Genomic DNA, 19,355 nt, shown 5'->3' on the forward strand with positions numbered 1-19,355 from the left:
TAAAACTGCATATTTTAGAGTGGCCTTTTATTGTGGCCAGTCTAAGGCACACCTGTGCAATAATCATGTTGTCTAATCAGCATCTTGATATGCCTCACCTGTGAGGTGGATGGATTATCTTGGCAAAGGAGAAGTGCTCACTAACACAGATTTAGACAGATTTGTGAACAATATTTGAGAGAAATAGGCCTTTTGTGTACATAGAAAAAGTCTTAGATCTTTGAGTTCAGCTCATGAAAAATGGGGGCAAAAACAAAAGTGTTGCGTTTATAATTTTGTTCAGTATATAAATATTTCACTGCATTACAGTAATGACAGTTTTTGTTTGAATTTCACTTAATAGTATTTTTTGAAAATATAAAGAAAATAATGTCAAATAAATCAAATAAATAATATAAACTTTAAAGGAATGCACTTAATATTTCTAGATATAATGCATGTGGACCTGTTGCTTATAACTGGAGCAGTGAACACACACACATTACTGTCACCAACAACCTGTAATCCCGGCAGTCTCTGCCCAGCTGAGTCAGCGGGAAAAGCAAAGGATTCCGAGAGAAAAACAGACTGTTCTGGAGGCAAAGTGGTGGAAAGATTTGTCGGCCAAACCCAGAGGAAGGTGTATGGTAATGCTGGATGAGGAAAGAATGCAAAATATGTGCGTGAGAACACAGGGGTGACCTGAGACCTGCTGGAATTATGGGGGGGAAAAAACCACCGACCCACAGGAAACACTCACACCCTCCATCTCACACACACACACACACGGTCCGTTAGAGCCAGACACGCAGAGGTCACGCTCACACATATTCACACACACACCCTCAGTATGACACACACCGAACACGTCTGACACACAACACACCCTCAACCAGATGGACGCGCAGACCCGCTCATATAACGTGCCAGCTTCACACACGGATACAATATTGTTATATGCGGTAAATTACTGGCGAAAACCAGACAAACGGGTGAATCACACAAATACTGGCAAAAACTCAAGGTCACATTTCACCCAAAAATCAGACAGTAAGGAATTATTCTGCATAAACAAAAATTAAGGCTATTTTTAGGATCATTACAATTTTTGCATTGTGACATGATGATAATTAAACACATTATACCCTCATAATTCTAATGACTAATTATTTTAATTGGTTCTAGATATCACTTATTAGCAAAACACAAAAATAAAATAAATAAAACAATGTGCTATTTTTTATTATTTATACTGATTTTTTAAATAATAATAATAGTAACACTAAAAATCTAATAGTAATATATATTTTTTTCAATTAATAAGATTTTTTGAAAATATAAAGAAAACAATGACAGTTGCAAACAACAATAATAAATTCAGACATGATGTATTACAGTAATGACAATTAGATATTTTCCCCCGCATTACGGTCCTACTTTTAAAAATATAAAGAATTTGTAAAAAAAAATATATGAAGAAAATAATGTAAAATAAAATTAATAATAATAATGTACATAAAAATAAGACGTTTTTATAAAAGTTATTTAAGTATACAGGCATGATGTATTACAGTAATGACAATTAGACAGGTTTTTTTTTTACATTATGGCTCTTATAATTTTTGAAAATATAGTGAAAATAAAGTCAAAAGTAAATAATTATATAAAAGTAAATAATTTAGTAAATTAAATAATAAATAACCTTTATTATTATTATTATACTTGATTTAACACTAAATATACTTTATTTTTTACCTTTGATGTTGGAGTGAAATATGAACTGGACATTTGCTCATGACACTCAAACACACTCAAATCGAACTTTTCTGTAACATGGGTAACATCCAGCCCCAAATACTCACTACTAGAAGGCCACTAATACCGCAGTGTAGAGACTGAATCCAGGTCATATTGCTGAGCGGTGAATAACCACAGCTCCATCACACACACACACACACACTTTTCAGCACAGCAAACCACAACGACACTGACACACCGCAAGCCAGACCCACAATGTAAAACAACGAGCATTAAGTGCTCATTCTCTCTCGCCGACACCACAAACAAATTACTTCTGACACACATTCCCTCTTTCCAATCCGGGAAGACGCACAGCCCCACGACGATAAAACTCTCCAAAGACAAATGCCCTTTCTGAAGATGTATTTGGCTGAAATGGGCTGAATCGCCTTAAGATTCCCAGACAAACATTCTCATGTCGGCCGCTGGCTGTAAAGCCAGAGGAATTGTTTGAAATGGGGGAAGAGTCTCGAGGTGCGCCAGGAACCGCTAACAGGTGCAGCGTTTGGGATTGTTTGTGTTTATTTGGGAATGTTGGGGAAAAGACGGCTTGTGGCCTCTTCTGAACCTGCCTGTGCTAGTTTGCACTCTTCTCACTGGTTTGTTGTGAACTTTTCCAATCTATTCTGGACGAGTGACATTTATGCATTTAAATGCTTTAGTTTGCCAAGGAAAACCCATTGAGGACATATTAACATTTCCAAGCATAAGTCCACCCAGGGGTGAAGGTGTTTGGCAGGGGTCGAGCGTAACGTGTTTTATCCAACTGAAACAACACTTCGATCAGCCAATCATATTTCAGGAAACTGTGCAGAGGTTGTTGCACTCAAGCCAGCCAATCAGATCACTGTTCAGATGAAGGAGGGCATTTCTAATTACGTTTATCTGAAGGGAGGTAGTATGCAGTCTCAGTTTTGTTTTCCCTTTTTTTCCCCAAATGTAGATCAGTTCAACGTCAAAATGTATCAGAACTGACTTTATTTACTTTCTTAATACATGTCCCTGGTCTTATTTAGATGGATTCATCTACACATGATTTTTACTTTTTTTTTATTATTGATAATCAATTAGGATTTCCTGAACATTAACACTCTAAGTCACTGGTTTTCAAACTGGCATCCAGTTTAGAGAAAAAGTGTGTTAAACAAAAATCAAAAATAATAATAATAATAATAATAAAGAGATTAAAATAAATTAGATTAAAATAAATAAATGAAAACAGATTTAAATAAATAAATATCTAACAGTATAGTGCGGAGTAAAATCAATAAAAAAAATAAAAACATTTATAGACACTAAAGATTTTCCAGATAACATTTTAGACATTTATAATATTATTTAGACCTTCATAATATATAATTCTCAAAGTATACATTTTAGGATGGTCTCACATAAAACTAACCCCGCTGAATAAATTCAAACCTACAAGTTACTAACAAGTATCATAATCTGCTAAAAGAAAATGAGACTATTGGCTCCACTTTAATGGACTGCCTCTGCCAGTGTGTTTATCACACAAACCAAGACAAGACAGGATTTCTGGAAGAATTCTCTCTCTTGGCACGAGTCTGGAATAATCCCCAGCCCAGGGGGCTCTGTCATCCGCTTATTATTGAACTATCAAGAGCTTTAACTAGCAGCTCATCAGGAGCGTTCAGGCTTGTTCAGTATGGATGTATGGCAAGCCGTTTAAACATTTAATCTATAAACCGCACTAGTATCTAATTTAACGTTACTAGTACTTATTTTTTAGATACTAGTATATTTTCCATTAAGTACTAGTACTTATTCATTAACTACTAGTGCTTATTCTTTAGGTGCTAGTACTTATTTATTAGGTACTAGTACTTATTGATTAAATACTAGTACTTATTTATTAGGTACTAGTACTTATTCAATATATACTAGTACTTATTTCAATAGTGACTAGTAACTATTATGTTGTTACTAGTAAAAAAATTGTAAATTTCTGCCATATACTAGTACGGCTTATAGATTAAATGCTAAAACGGCTTTCCATACTGGATGAACTCGGGTCAGTCGAGAGGGAGAGAATGTAGACGCTCAGTGACACCCAGTGGTCGCTCTGAGAACAGCAAGACATGCTGCCTTACATGTTGTCATTATTTAAGGGCAACTTCTGGGGTCAAAGTTCATATTGATTATTATTGTTAATCAATCAGGATTTTCTGAAGCTTAACTGTTAAAATTAAAGGCCTGAAGTCAGAAACATACTCTAAGACAGTGGTTTTCAAACAATAAATGTAAAAAACTGATTAAAATTAAACAAGATTAAAATAAAGTATAAAATAAATAAAAAAATGTATTAAAATTAAATTAAATAAAGAGTAAAATTTAACATTTAATACAAAAATAAAATATAGATTAAAATAAATGTAAAAATGATTAAAATAAATTAAAATTAACTAAATTTAATATAAGCTAAATATTCTCCAGATAATATTTTAGATATATTTGTGATATTCATTTTTCACAAGATAAAGGAAGTCTTTTTACGAGAAACTACAAAGATGCCTTGGGGTCCTTAGCAGAAAGATTATCAATGATCAAATAAATAAACTTGTATAAAAAGATGCCTTGGGGTCCTTAGCACAAAGATTGTCAATGATCAAATATATAAACTTATTTTTATTTCAGTTAGTTGCCAAGGCAACATTTCTCAAATACTCTGGAAAAGCTTGGCCAACCTGTTAAACAAACTTAACCAAATTCTTGCATAAGTTGCATTACTGTGAAAGCAAACTTCAGTATTCAAGGAGCCGATAGTTTCCTTCACATGTCTGCGACTTTAAAAAAGATTGTGTTATTATTTAGGTAGCTGCTATAAACATGTCAACAGCTTAATTAACTTTAACTAACCTGCTCAGGGAGATTTTACTCAAACCTTCACTCCGCCATGACAGCAGTTGATCTGAAAGAGAAAAACTGAGCAAAGAAGAAAATGCATGCATTTGAACCACAAGAAGTTTTTGCACTTGTGTAAAAGTATGTTTTAGGCTTAGAATGATACATTAACCATGGTCAAGTACTTTATTCACAATATTTTTTCTTAAAAAACTCTTTTTAATATACAACACAATCTGACAAGACAATTTTGTTTACAACTAGATTCAGCCCTCGATGAGCAAGCAGGCAGAGAGAAATCAAACCAGACATTGAGTGACAAAGACATACAATGCCTAGCAGAACCATACAGGAGAGATGAAGAGGCTAATTAAATAGAAAAACTAAATCATAAAAACTAAAGACGAAAGGGAAAGAGGCATCAGAGCAGACAGTCACCCAACTGATCCTCGCATGCATGCAGACGGACTTCTGCTTCACGCCGTCATCCTGAAAAACACGTGTCCCTGGTCCTGAAGAGAGATAGGTGGCAGACGTCCTGAACCTTCACCGCTCACTTTTCTTTCATTTCCGAGAGAGTCTGCTACTGTCTGGGTCTCTTTCTCTCACACAGCAGTTCGCAAAGTCTCATTTACCTGTCCTTCATCCGTACGTCACTCCCAGAATCCCAGCTTCAGTGATCCCCTTGTGGATATGAGCTATTAGTAGTGCAGATTTTCAGGTTATTTGAGCAGCAGTGATAGAACAGATACGGTTTGAAGATACGTCTGTGTGTGTGTGTGTGTGTGTGTGTGAGATTGTGCTTGTCTTTTCCCCACTAGATAAAGCAGAACAGTGCTGAAACCTAATGGTGTGAGTGTTTGAATCTTTAGTGTGGCGTGTGTATGTGTGTGTGTTTGGCAAAGCATGAATCTGTGTATGTTTTTCTGTAAGTTTATAGTCAGACAGAGAAGAGGAGGTGGATCCCTAGGCACCATTCTATGACGGACATGGCCAACAACCAATCAACTCTCAACTCTCCCAGGACACACTGGCACATAGAAGAGGCACCTGAACGGACGAGACGGACATATGAATGAGAGAGACAATCAATCAATCAATCTTTAAAGAATGAAAAATAAATTGCAACTATAATAACCACTACAATATGAACAAGTGAAAAATACTTTCATATTTAATATTTGATTGTTTTAAAATAATAATATAATGACTATAATATGAATGCAAACTAAATAGAATTTTAAACAAAAACACTTTAAATAAATAGATTTTCAAAACAACGAAAAATAAATTGCAGCACATAACCACAATATGAAAAAAAAAAAATATATATATAATACACACACACACACACACACACACATACATACATACATACATACATAGAGAGAGAGAAGTATTTAATGAACAAATAAATTAAAATAATAAATAAACTACCAATGAAAAATATTTTCTGATTTAATATTTTAGGGTTTCGACATAAATAATACAAAATAACATGTATAAAATAAAGACAATAAACTATAATAAACTCTATAATATGAATAAAGTAAATAGAAAAAAATAATTAATAATAAATTAAATTAAATTAATAATAAAAATAAATTACCAATAAAAATTATCCCCATATTTAATATTTTGTGGTTTTAACATAAATAGTATAAATATATAAAATAAAAAGATAACTATAATAAACACTAGAAAACTAAATAGAATTTGACAAAAACTATTTTAATAAATGCATTTTCAAAACTATGAAAAATAAATTGTACATAACCATTACAACATGAATGAAAATGAAACTGAACAACTAGAGAAAAGTATTTAATGAACAAATAAATTAAACTAATAAATACAACTCCCAGTGAAAAACATTCACTTATTTAATATTTTATGGTTTTAACATAAATAATATAAATATAAAATAATATATTACAAAATAAATACAAAATAAAAACACTATTGTATCAATGAAAACAGAATTAAACACTATTGTATTAATCAGAATCAAAGACTTTATGACAAACATCTAAACCACCAAACATAGTTAAAGCTAAACTAAACCAAAAACCATGATGCGTAATGAAGTACAAATCTGGTGAATGATTGAAAACTCTTTGCTGTGTGTGTACCTGCTATCTGGAGACGTATGTATATGTCCGCGAGGGCGATCGCCTCTCCGGCTGGCCATTGGTGGAGACATTCAGGAAGTCCCATATAAGGATCGTGTCGTCATGGGAACTGCTAATAATCTGGAACTCATCAAACTGCAGTCGGAACACACGCCCAGAATGCTCCTGCGAGAGGTTACCATGACAACACACATGAACAAAAAGAACATGAAAACATACAGTAACGCACACGCAAACACACTGCAAAGGTCTGTCAGAAACGGCGAGTATGGTGTTGAGGAGTAAACGCAGCAACGCTACTGACGTAACTACATGTTTCTGCAGCGTATTAATTGCTCAGCTGTTGAAATAATCATTCAGTTAACCTGTGTTGAAATGTATACAAAAAATTATATAATTCTCAAATCAGCAGTCTCCTTGTGCTGGGGAAACCACTTTGCAGCTAGTCTGTCAAACTGCAGGCTACTAGAAATACCAGTACTTAAAGCACAGGGAGATTCTTTTTGAAATATATATATATATTTTTAAACAAACTGATTGACTAAAAGAATCAGATTACTATAGCGAGGAATCCGAATCTTTTATTGAAACCGTTTGTTTCATAGTTTGTTTAATAGTATAGCTAGAAATTCTAATCTTTCAGTGAATCAGTCGGTTTCAAAGTTTGTTTAATAGTATAGCTAGGAATCCAAGTTTGTTTAACAGTATAGCTAGAAATCTGATTCTTTTAGTGAATCAGTTTGGGAATCGGATTCTTTTAGTGAATCGATTTGTTTCAAAGTTTGTTTAACAGTATAGACCAATTTGGAGTAGACGTCACATGCAGCTGCGCACGCAAAAACACTGGTAACAAGTGGAGGGAAACGGGTAAAATCCATGGATTCTTTTTGAAATATATATATATATATTTTTAAACAAACTGATTGACTAAAAGAATCAGATTACTATAGCGAGGAATCCGATTCTTTTATTGAATCCGTTTGTTTCATAGTTTGTTTAATAGTATAGCTAGGAATCCAAGTTTGTTTAACAGTACAGCTAGAAATCTGATTCTTTTAGTGAATCAGTTTGGGAATCGGATTCTTTTAGTGAATCGATTTGTTTCAAAGTTTGTTTAACAGTATAGACCAATTTGGAGTAGACGTCACATGCAGCTGCGCACGCAGAAACACTGGTAACAAGTGGAGGGAATTGCGAGAAAAAAAGTCAGAAATTTGAAATATATTTTTTTATTCTTTTATTTCATGACTTCCATAGACCGCGACTTTAAAACTGTCATTTTTTGCCACCAGATAGGCTCCGCCCACAAAAAAACATCATCACTGTTTGCAAACACTGAAATTGGTCTATAGCTAGGAATCAAATTCTTTTAGTGAATCAGTATGGGAATCAGATTCTTTTAGTGAATCGATTTGTTTCAAAGTTTGTTTAACAGTACAGCTAGGAATCTGATTCTTTTAGTGAATCAGTTTGGGAATCTGATTCTTTTAGTGAATCAGTTTGGGAATCTGATTCTTTTAGTGAAACGATTTGTTTTAAAGTTTGTTTAAGGGGCCGTTCACATGTAGCGCCTAAAAACGCATCCAAAGCGTTCGGGCGCTTGCGCTCCGGAGGCGTCTGCCATTGCTAAGCAACCATGACCTGTGCTCTCCATGAAGACGCGGAAGTTTCAGCAAAGGATAAATGGATTTGCAGCACTAAAAATCGCTTGCAGTAGCTCTACTACTAAATTTATTAACAAATGGCTACCCCTGTACAGCTATGATCAGCTGTTCCTTCATCTTGACTGAGCTTTCAATGTTGTTACAGGAAAGGATGAAGCTGATTGGTTGGTTCTTGTCACATGACCCGCGGTGCACTTGTGGCATTCTGAAAACTTGAAATGTGTTTATCTCGATGCGATGCGGACGCGCCTGGAAAAAAATGAGCGTGTCGCGACCGCGTCACTTCCATTATGAGCGCGCCTGCCACGCGTCTACATTTGAAATAATGAACTTGAGTGTTCAAAAGACGCGATATGTGAACGGCCCCTGACAGTATAGCTAGGAATCTGATTCTTTTAGTGAATCAGTTTGAGAATCTGATTCTTTTAGTGAAACGATTTGTTTCAAAGTTTGTTTAACAGTATAGCTAGGAATCTGATTCTTTTAGTGAATAGGTTTGGGAATCCAGTTCTTCTAGTGAATCGATTTGTTTCAAAGTTTATTTAATAGTATAGCTTGGAATCAGATTATTTTCGTGAATCAGTTTATTTCAAAGTTTGTTTAATAGTACAGCTAGGAATACAATCCTTTTAGTGAAGCAGTTGTTTCAATGAACAATTTCAACAATAACTGATTAACTAATTCACTTAATTTGAGTCATCACTACATTCCCATATGTCCCTGGGTTATTAATACTAGCATTTCTAGTAGCCTGCAGCTTGGCAAACTGTCTTTAAAGTAGCACAGCACTTATATGGACAAATTTCCATACAAGTTAACTAAATGATTATTTAAAACGGTTTAAGGTAACTAGCAGGATAAATAAACTTGCAGTGACCTCTTGTGGCTGTTCAGTTTTATAATATGTGTATCTATCTATAATAGTATCTATTAATAGATAATTAAAATCTAACAAACCAAAATATATATATTTATTTTTTTCACAAAACATAGACATGATGATGGCATTATTTTATTCACACGCACCACAAGTGTACGCAGACATAACGTGCTGGCAGGGGCCCGAGGATCCAGAGCTGCCTGTAAATCCCAAACTTTAATTTTCCTGCAGAGGAAGAGAGAGAATGTGAGGGTGAGTTATGGCTGCTCGTTATTAAACAGGTTGACAGATGAACGGCCTGTCAGAAACAGATGGTGCTGGGACTGAGCGTGTGTGTGTGTGTGTGTGTTTATTCACCCATCATATGCTCCGCTCACGATCCTCTTGTTGTCGAATCTGATGCAGCGCACAAGCTCCTCATGTCCCTCCAGCACACGCAGACAAGCACCACACTCAATGTCCCACAGTCTGAACACACACAAGCGTATGTTAAAGATTTGAGAGCTTTTAGAGAGCATTTACAGGGTTACTTCAACAAGAAAATTTGAATTGTCAACATTTACTCATTCCAAACCTGCATGACTTTCTTTCTTCAGTGGAAAACAAAAAATTTGAGAGCTTTTATAGAGCATTTAAATGGTTAGTCCACCTAGAAATTTTAATTCTGTCATCATTTAGTCATTCCAAACTTGCATGACTTTCTTTTTGTGGTGGAAAGAAAACAAAAAATAAAGACTGAAGAATGATGAGTCAAGGACAAAAAAAAGAATCACAAAAAAAATTAACAGTAGTCTATACAACTCGTACACTATATTTGAAGCCTTCTGAATGCTTACAATAGTTTTGTGTGAGGAAAACACTTAAATTTAAGCAATATTTACTGAAAAACAGGGGTAGGAGAAGATTTTCAGTGAGCAATGACTTCTAACACAACGCTTTTGTATGACTTCCGAAACTTGTTTTATAATGCAAGTCATATAGCCTGTCATAAATACTTTCATGATGCTTTTTTGGTCATTTTTGGAGCATAGACCTCTTCAGTTCTTATAAAAGGTACTTGTTATATATCTCCTTGCACATCAATTCTTACAGTACTGTTCAAAAGTTTTGGGTCACTAAGATTTTTAGCTAGTAAGAAATGAATTACAATTGTATTCAGGAAAGATGCATTAAATTGATAAGTGACAGTAAACACCTTTCCAATGTTTCAAAAGTTTTCTATTTCAAATAAACGCTGTTCTTTTGAACTTTCTATTCATCAAAGAATCGTAAAAAAAAAAAAAAAAAAAATTGAAGCTCTTCTCAACATTGCAGCAAATCAGCATATTAGAATGATTTCTGAAAGATCATGTGACACTGAAGACTGGAGTAATGATGCTGAAAATTCAGCTTGCATCACAAATAAATTACATTTTACAATATGTTCACACAGAAAACAGTTATTTTGAATTGTAATAATATTTCACAATATTACTGTTTACTGTGTTTTAGCATTGGTAAGCAGTAGAGATCTCTTTAGAAAATGTAAAAAAATAAAAAATAAAAAATCTAAAAATTCCCCAAACATTTGAACGGAAGTGTACGCCAATGAGAAATTTACCAAATTAAATGTAAAATATATTATTATAATCCGTAAAATAAGGAAATTTCTTAATTCAATACATATTGTTCTCATTTTCACATTCACATTTTTGTGTATTGTATAAATGTGCATTTATAAAGAAATTATTACTGTAAAATGAAAATAAAATGAATATATAAACTAAAAATAATAATTAAATAAATAAAAATAATAATTAAATGTAAAAAACCTGATGGTGTTGTCTGAGGATCCGCTGACCACAAGTCTGTCTCTGTACTGAAGGCAGGCGATGCCGCGCTTGTGACCGTTAAGCGTCCGTACAAACTCACACGTGCTGGTGCTCCACACCTGCAAACATACACAACATCACACTACAGCTACCAATCACCCATTACTAAAGCCCCGCCCACCCACTGACCACTCCCACCCGCTCACTTTTATGGTTCTGTCTCCAGACGCAGACACAATGTATTTGTCGTCAAAGTCCACCACGTTAACGGCGGCGCGGTGACCCACTAGCACACGGCGCAGGCTGATGTCGGTTGCAGACGCCATGTCCCACACGGCGATGGAGCGATCTTTCGAACAGGTCACCATGAGACCGTTACAGAAGCGCAGGTGCAGAACAGCCTCGTTGTGATGGATCAGAGTGTTGAGAACCTCACCAGAAACACCGTCCCACACCCTGAGAGAGACAGAGAAAATTATTGCAGATTAGTATACATTATGAAGGGAACATGAGCTTGTGCGCAACTACTATAAGGGAGGTTATTATGGTTAACTAAAACTAATACTAAAACCATTAAAAAAAAAAATTTGTTACTTGAAATAAAATAAATGTTAAAAGAAATTAAATAAGATTAATAAAAAAATCTAGTTTAACTTGATGTACTAAAATAAAGTAAAACTGAAATAAAAATGTATAAAAAATACACATATTAAAAAAATAATAATAATTAAAACTTGACAAAAACACAAGATTACAAAAAAGTTAAATAAAATTAAAAGGAAAAAAGAAAATCTAAAATCTAAAAACTAACTAAAAATATTAATAAAATTATAATAGTATCTCAAAGACACTAAAATAAGCTCCCTTTTTACCCATTTTATCATGAGATATTCATTTATACAGTATCGCTAAGAAAAAGCTATTCCCAGCTAAAGGAGTATTTTAGACCTGAGCATAGCAACAAAATGTGTACTGATTAAAGAACTTCCTGTTTATAATAAAATATTCAACACTAAATTTGGAAAAATTCTCACCGACACTGCTCTACAAAAGTTTGGAATCAGTAAGAATTTTATTCTTTTCATGTTTTTGAAAAAAGTCTCTTCTGCTCACCATTTATTTGATCAAAACTACAGTAAAAACAGTAATATTGTGAAATATTACTACAATTACAAATAACTGTTTTCTATCGGAATATATTGTAAAATGTAATTTATTTCTGTGATGCAAAACTGAATTTTCAGCATCATTACTCCAGTCTTTACTGTCACATGATCCTTTGGAAATCATAAATATGCTGATTTGCTGCTCAAGAAACATTTCCGATTATTATCAATGATGAGAAAAGTTGTGCTGCTTCATATCTTTGTAAAAACGGATTAAATCTTTGATTAAAAAAAAAAAAGAATAGAAAAGAGCTTTTTTTTTTTTTGATATAGAAATCTTTTGTAACATCATAAATGTGTTTTGTCACTTTTGATCAATTTAATGCATCCTTTTGACTTTTTGGTGGCACAGAATTTTCCTTAAAACAAAATAATAGATTCCCACACTTCCCACAACAATTCAAGTACTAAATATCTCCTGTAATAACTGCTACACTCTTCTGGCATAGCTGTTGTTAAAACAAACAAAGTTAGAGGCAAAACTCTAGTGGCATAAATTAATAAGCGCAGCAGGTGCAAAACACAGATGGACCGTAAATTACATGTGAACGACTTCACCAGCAGCTCAAACATCCTGCTCGAGCTGAACTGATGTGTTAATGCTCTTTAAACACGATCACATTACAAAGCCACTTCCCTCTTCAGGTGTTAAACGTCTGGCCGTTTGCGCTTCCACTCGGAGTGACGTTAACCTGATTTATGCAGCTGTACAGCTCATTCCTTCAAACTCTCACAGGTGAGAGAAACACACACATACTCACGCTGGAAAAGGTGACAGAGCTTTAAATGCTTCTAGGGAAATTATGTCATTGTTTCCATGGAGATTCTTCAGCTGGAGGCAGTATGTGTGTGAAACATTTAAAACTAATTACCTAATATAGATTTACAGCACATCATATTTTTAATTTCCTGCTTAAGGATTCCCATACTTTTAGACAAAGGACTTTTATAGCTGTTCAGGGTTACTGGATAACAATTTTTAGAAATAATTTTATAGAGATGAATGTGAAAATGAGAAAAATGTGTACTGATTAAAGAAATTATCTATGCTCTGTTTACTGTCTAGTTTATAATAAATTATTATTACATTTCTTAGCCTTAGTTATTTTAGAACATCAAGTTAAATGAAATAAAAATGATACATGTTTAAGTTTTTAATATATATATTTTATTTGATTTCAGTTAACATTTATTTCCTTACTTGAAATAAAAATGCTTTTATTGTTTACAGTTTTAGAAGTGCTAAAATACTTTAAAAGTACATTTTTGAAGTAGCAAATAACTAAAACTTAATAAAAACTCTATAGACATATAAAAAACAATGAATTAAACAAAAATTATAATAGTATATCAATGTATAAATTTTTATTTCAGTTTTTGTTTTAGTTATAGTTATTTTAGTACATCACAAACAAAATAAAAATAGGAAATGTTTTTTATATATTTTATTTTAGTTAACTTTTTTTTTTATGGTATTAGTTTAACTATAATAACCTTTAGAAATCATTCTAATAGTCTAATTTGCTGCTCAAGAAACATTTCTGATTATTATCAATGTTAATATTTTTGTAAAAATGCCATGCTACATATTATTTTTTCAGGATTCTTTGATGCATTGAAAGTTCAAAAGAACAGCATGTATTCAAATCGGAAATCTTTTGTAACAATATAAATGTCTTTTTTAAAATTATTATTAAAAAAAACCTTTCTACGTGTACAGCGTTAGACTAACAGACTTGTCACAGCACTTATATATTGTTGCTCTTTTGTTAGTTTGATTGCTTCTATTGTCCTTATTTGTAAGTCGCTTTGGATAAAAGCGTCTGCTAAATGATTAAATGTAAATATAAATGTATTTACTGTCACAAATGTATTTACTGTCAATTTTGATCAATTTAATGCATCCTTGATGAATAAAAGTATTAATTAAAAACCTAACTGACCCCAAACGTTCGAACAGTAGCGTAAAATCTGTCAGCAATTATGCCGCTGTAATATTTGTACGTACCTGACAGTAGAATCAGAGGAGCCCGTCACTATGACTCTGTCATCGTACTGCAGACACAGAACCGAACCAGTGTGACCCGTCAGGACCTTCAGACACTCCAGAGACTGTTTGTCCCAGATCTGAAAGACACAGAGAGAGTGTGACAATCACCACAACACACAGAACGACAGACAGACAGAATGACAGACAGATAGGTACTTTGATGGAGTTGTCTCGCAGGCCGCTGATGATCTTGTCGTCGTCATACTGAAGGCAGTAAACACCTTTACTGTTCTCCGACCGGCACTGAATCCGCTGAAGATTGTGACGTCCACAACGCCAGTTCGCTTCAATAGTCTAAACGAACAGAACAAGGAAACAGGAGACTGAATGAATGGGTAGATGGATGGATGAGGCTGTAATTGGATGGACAGATTTATGAATGGATGGACGCTCACCTCGATGTCCTGTATAATTGTGGGATAGAGTGAATGGTAGTATGAATTGGGCGGAACCTCGTTTGTTCGGTTCTTAAATAAATATTTCTCCCTGGGGATGAAAAACAAGAAAAACACCAATTAGAATCGAGCAACGGATAAACAACCCAAATGATTATGAACATTTTACGATTCATCAAGAGCGTTTGCATGGCATGATTTTATTTTAGTTACTGTTTAACAGTTTTGCAGTTTTATATATATATATATATATATATATATATATATATATTAGGGCTAATCTGAGACTTTGTTTCATATTAAAAGTACCAACACACAATGCTTATTGTGATATATTGGATGGGAAGTGCCCTTCAATGTTCTGTCCATTAACTGAAAACAGGCTAGAATAATCGATTCTTGGGATTTAAGAATCGATATCGCTCCGTAAAAATGAGAATCGATTAAAATCGATATCTCGATATTTTTTTTCCCAGCCCTAATATATGTTAAAGCAATAAGCCCCAAGAAGCCGGTATAAATTACAGTGAATTTATAACAGCTAAGGGGTGTTGTTAGGCACGACGCGAAGCAGAACTAAAACCCCCTTAGCTGTTATAAATTCACTGTAAACCACGGCTTCACGGGGCTTATTGCTTTTATAAAACGGTTATTCCATATACGTAGGTAGGTTTCACAAAATAAAACAGAGCAAATAAAGTGTAATGATATTAATAAAAACAGCATTCTTCCACCAAACAATGTAGTTCCTCAGAAACAGTTGTGGTTGCAACAAAGTGGTTGCCAAGCAACAGACAAACATAAACAAAGGTGTATGTTTGTAGAGTACTGTTCTAGTGGTTTTTGGATATTTTAATAAAAAAATCTTACATATTGTGCCTTTAAAACAATGTTCACATAAACCCATTATAATAAATGTCATATTTAGCTACCTGTGCCCTTCAGCAAGTAGGAAATCTAAGTTGAATCGGGTGTGTTAGATGAGGGAGACAGTGCTGGGCTGCTCCAGTTTTGAAAACCATTTCAGAGTCAATCAAAAGTGCCCCTATTATGGATTTTTGAAAATTACATTTCATGTGGTGTGTAATGTAGCTGTATGTGAATGTAAACAGTCTGCAAAGTTGTAAAGCTGAAAGTGCATCATAAATAAAGTTATTGTTTCTCAAAAGAAAGAGTCGACTCTGAACCGCTATTGTGTACATTCACTGCAGCTGTAAGTCTCTGGCTATCTCGCGTTATAATTCAGCTAATCACCTGTGGGCCTGCTATTGTCTATAAATGTGTTGATTAATGACTGTCGTTCTTATTACTTTGATTCATGATAAAGGATGGAGCAATACGTTGGTTTTCAAACTGCAGGGATTTATTAGTACTCCATGTCTGTGTTCGGCTAATGCATATAGCATTATTGTTTGGGTTTTTACTACCAAGCTGACGTTTCTTCATCGGACTCGGGCTCGAATTGGTAAGGTAAAATCAATGCCATCTTCTGTGTCTATACATAGTGTGCGCTCTCCAATTATTGATAAGCCGTAATCCTGTAATGTTGATGGGCATTCCGTTTCCAACACGCGTTGTACGCAGTAGACCAATCACAGCAGACTGGGTCATCGGACCAATCAGAGCAGAGTAGCCCCACACAAAATTCCTATTATAAGAAAATGAAAGTGTTTTTTGAACTTGCATGCATGTAAACCTGTTGTTGGGGACTCCCAGAACCAAATTATGAACCTTTCAAACAGCATAAAAGGGGCACTTTAAATGTAACTCATATAACAAATACTTACATGCATGCACAGTTTTAAGGCAGCTTTAATCGCCTTTTTGGTAACTTCATGACACACTTCTGATGACATAACTACGACTTTGCATGCTCGTAGTTTCATTTGCTCTTTAATATGAAGGTATATACAGCGTGCACCACTGCATTTGTGTATGCAATTGAAGAGCACTACGAGTACAGTATAACGGCTGACAGGAAAGGAAAATTAGTTTTTACTGACATATGGCCTGACAACATCTCATCTGACTGCGGTTCACTGTTGTTCTACTGAAGATCCTCGTCACCTGTACCTTTTCCTCACTCGTTTTGACTATCGCCTGGCACTGAGGCGTAGTTGAAGTGCGCATCTGTAAAGATGTTCTACGTCTAAATAAAAGCAGTTCTTGTCAAAAAAAAAAGAGACAGAAGCAGCAGCTGTGAGTGGGGCGTTAATTAATACTAATAATTAATAAATATTTTTAACGCGTTAAACTGAAAAAATTAATCGCATGTGTTAAGTTAATTTTGACAGCACTAATATATATAGTTTTTTTAAAGTTTTAGTGTTAGTTCATTTAGTACTTCAATCTTAAACTAAATGCCTTGGCAACTAGTGGAAATAAAATAAGCAGAAATAAATTTAAATTTTAGTTTATTTCAAATAAATTTTATTGCATTTGCAGTAATTAATTTTTTTAAATTTTTTTTAGGTTTTTGTTTTAGTTAATGATAATAATGCTGTGTGGTAACCATGGTATAGGTAGATAATAAATAGATAAATTAATTAATTAATAATTCAACTACTGAAAAAGAACGCACAGCCACCACCTTCATTACAAACATGATTAATTGATATTCACAACACATATTTTACACACAAACACACACTTAAAATACTGTCAATTTATGTCAATAATTCCACAGGATTGACAGGGCTTGTGATTAATCACAATCATCACATGCATTTCTTGGTTTGTCAGCACTAATTATGGTTCACACCAAAGCACATGGTCCTATTATTTCAGGCATGTGATCAAATTTGCATTCAACAAAAATTAGTTCTAAAAGGCAAAATAAGAAACACTGTTCTGACTGATAGATGACAGATTACACGTCATATATAAGGAATAACTGCCAACAAATGGTTGAATTATTGATGCACACCTGAGGTGCAAAGGTGGCTGTGCATTCAATTACAATAATTGAATTTTTATTTTATTTTATTATTATCCTACCTATACAATGGTTACCAAGCAGTATTATTATTGTTCACTAAAATGAAAACCATAAAAACATTTCATCAACTGAAATGTAATAAACATGATTTGAAATACAATAAAATATTTTTTTAAAAATCATATTTTATTTCAGCTTGTTTCCAAGTCAACATTTCTCATTTTTGGTTAGCTTAAACTGAATTAAAGCTTAATAAAAAAACTAAATAAAAAAAAACAAAACTATGTAGACACAAAAAAATAGAAAAAAAAATAGTTTAAATAAAACCGAAATACAAATTGATTAAAAAAAACTATAAAGACATATTGTATGCATTTTCTGTGTATTTTGATATATACACGCATGTAAATTTGAAATGTATATCTCTGTTTAATATAATGTTCTTGTGGAGTACATGACTAATAATTTTGTACTTGTCTTGTACAACAACAATCAAGAGTTTAAAGGGGTCATATGATGCGATTTCAATTTTTCCTTTCTCTTTGGAGTGTTACAAGCTCTTGGTGCATAAAGAAGATCTGTAAAGTTGCAAAGACTAAAGTCTCAAATCCAAAGAGATATTCTTTATAAAAGTTAATGGTCAACCACGCCTACCTAAAACGGCTCGTTCTAACACACCCCACATGTCTACGTCACGATGTGAGAAGATTTGCATAACGCCGCCCAAACGTTCACGCAAAGAAAGAAGGCGTAACTTATATTCTCGCTGTAGTATTGTTGTCAGAGCACACCTCGCTTTTCAGACCAATGAGCTTTGTAAAAATCGACGTGTTTCAGAAAGGCAGGGGCATAGAGGAGAAACAATAATGTACAGTATGTGGAAAATAATGTGTTTTTTTAACCTTAAACCAACCGCATTAATTGCATTACACCAAATACACAACATAATGTTCTTTTTAGCAGCATCATATGACCCCTTTAAAAAAGACTGCACAGCTTTACACATGTTTGATCAGTGTAACAAAGCAAATGAGCGTCTGTGTGTGTGTGTGTGTTTTTACCACTGATGACGCTCTGACAGGCCTTTCCACAGCGGGTCTGTGCGCACCATCCTCTCGATGAGCTTCTTCCAGAGCATCCCGTCTGAAATTACCCGCTGCCATTCTCGACAGACCAGCTCAGCAGAGCACAGAGAATGAGCATCGAGAAACGAGAGGATGTTCTCCGCTATGTGATCCAGACCCTGAGCTACAAACAGAGAGATTCAGTGAGATTTAGTGTAGTTTTGTGCAATCACTGACATTCACAGAGCACCTGATGCATCTTGCAAACAAAAATAGCAAGAACTTCCTCAAAACCGATTATTTGAGGCACTTAGAAAAAAAATGGAGCAAGATTTTATATTTCATGACATGATACAGTAGCAGTCACAAGTTTACATGCACCTTTCAGAATATGCACAAATGTATTATTTATTACTTTTATTAATGTAAAATATATATATATATATTTTATTAAAATAAATTATTTATTGTGTTTTAATAAAAAGGTGGAATGATTAAAATTGCATTTTGTTTTTATGTAGTTCTGCCCTAAATAAGATATTTCACAGTTGTCCCTTGTTTGTCCTAAGCAGTTAAATTGTCTATATATAAACAAACAAAATGTGAAATAA

General features: G+C 33.9%; 1 protein-coding gene across 2 annotated transcripts in view; it reads right to left on the bottom strand.

Moving 5' to 3' along the window:
• Positions 1–4,803: 4,803 nt before the first annotated feature.
• The window catches only part of LOC107747095 (F-box/WD repeat-containing protein 11-like), a 27,835-nt gene continuing 13,283 nt past the window's right edge, over positions 4,804–19,355 (bottom strand). Inside the window, exons 5-14 of one of the 2 annotated variants that reach the window (XM_016561521.1) lie at positions 18,742–18,928; positions 14,743–14,833; positions 14,504–14,641; positions 14,306–14,424; positions 11,338–11,587; positions 11,132–11,250; positions 9,678–9,788; positions 9,467–9,545; positions 6,777–6,941; positions 4,804–5,694 (exon numbers count right to left, since the gene is read on the bottom strand). In XM_016561521.1, the coding sequence (XP_016417007.1) occupies positions 6,780–6,941; positions 9,467–9,545; positions 9,678–9,788; positions 11,132–11,250; positions 11,338–11,587; positions 14,306–14,424; positions 14,504–14,641; positions 14,743–14,833; positions 18,742–18,928 (1,256 nt within the window). In that variant the 3' untranslated portion in view covers positions 4,804–5,694; positions 6,777–6,779. The remainder of the gene's footprint in view (positions 5,695–6,776; positions 6,942–9,466; positions 9,546–9,677; positions 9,789–11,131; positions 11,251–11,337; positions 11,588–14,305; positions 14,425–14,503; positions 14,642–14,742; positions 14,834–18,741; positions 18,929–19,355) is intronic. The other variant, XM_016561522.1, reaches the window with a different exon arrangement.

The sequence above is a fragment of the Sinocyclocheilus rhinocerous genome, unplaced genomic scaffold (assembly GCF_001515625.1).
Source record: "Sinocyclocheilus rhinocerous isolate Xijiao unplaced genomic scaffold, SAMN03320098_v1.1 scaffold168, whole genome shotgun sequence".
Taxonomy (NCBI): domain Eukaryota; kingdom Metazoa; phylum Chordata; class Actinopteri; order Cypriniformes; family Cyprinidae; genus Sinocyclocheilus; species Sinocyclocheilus rhinocerous.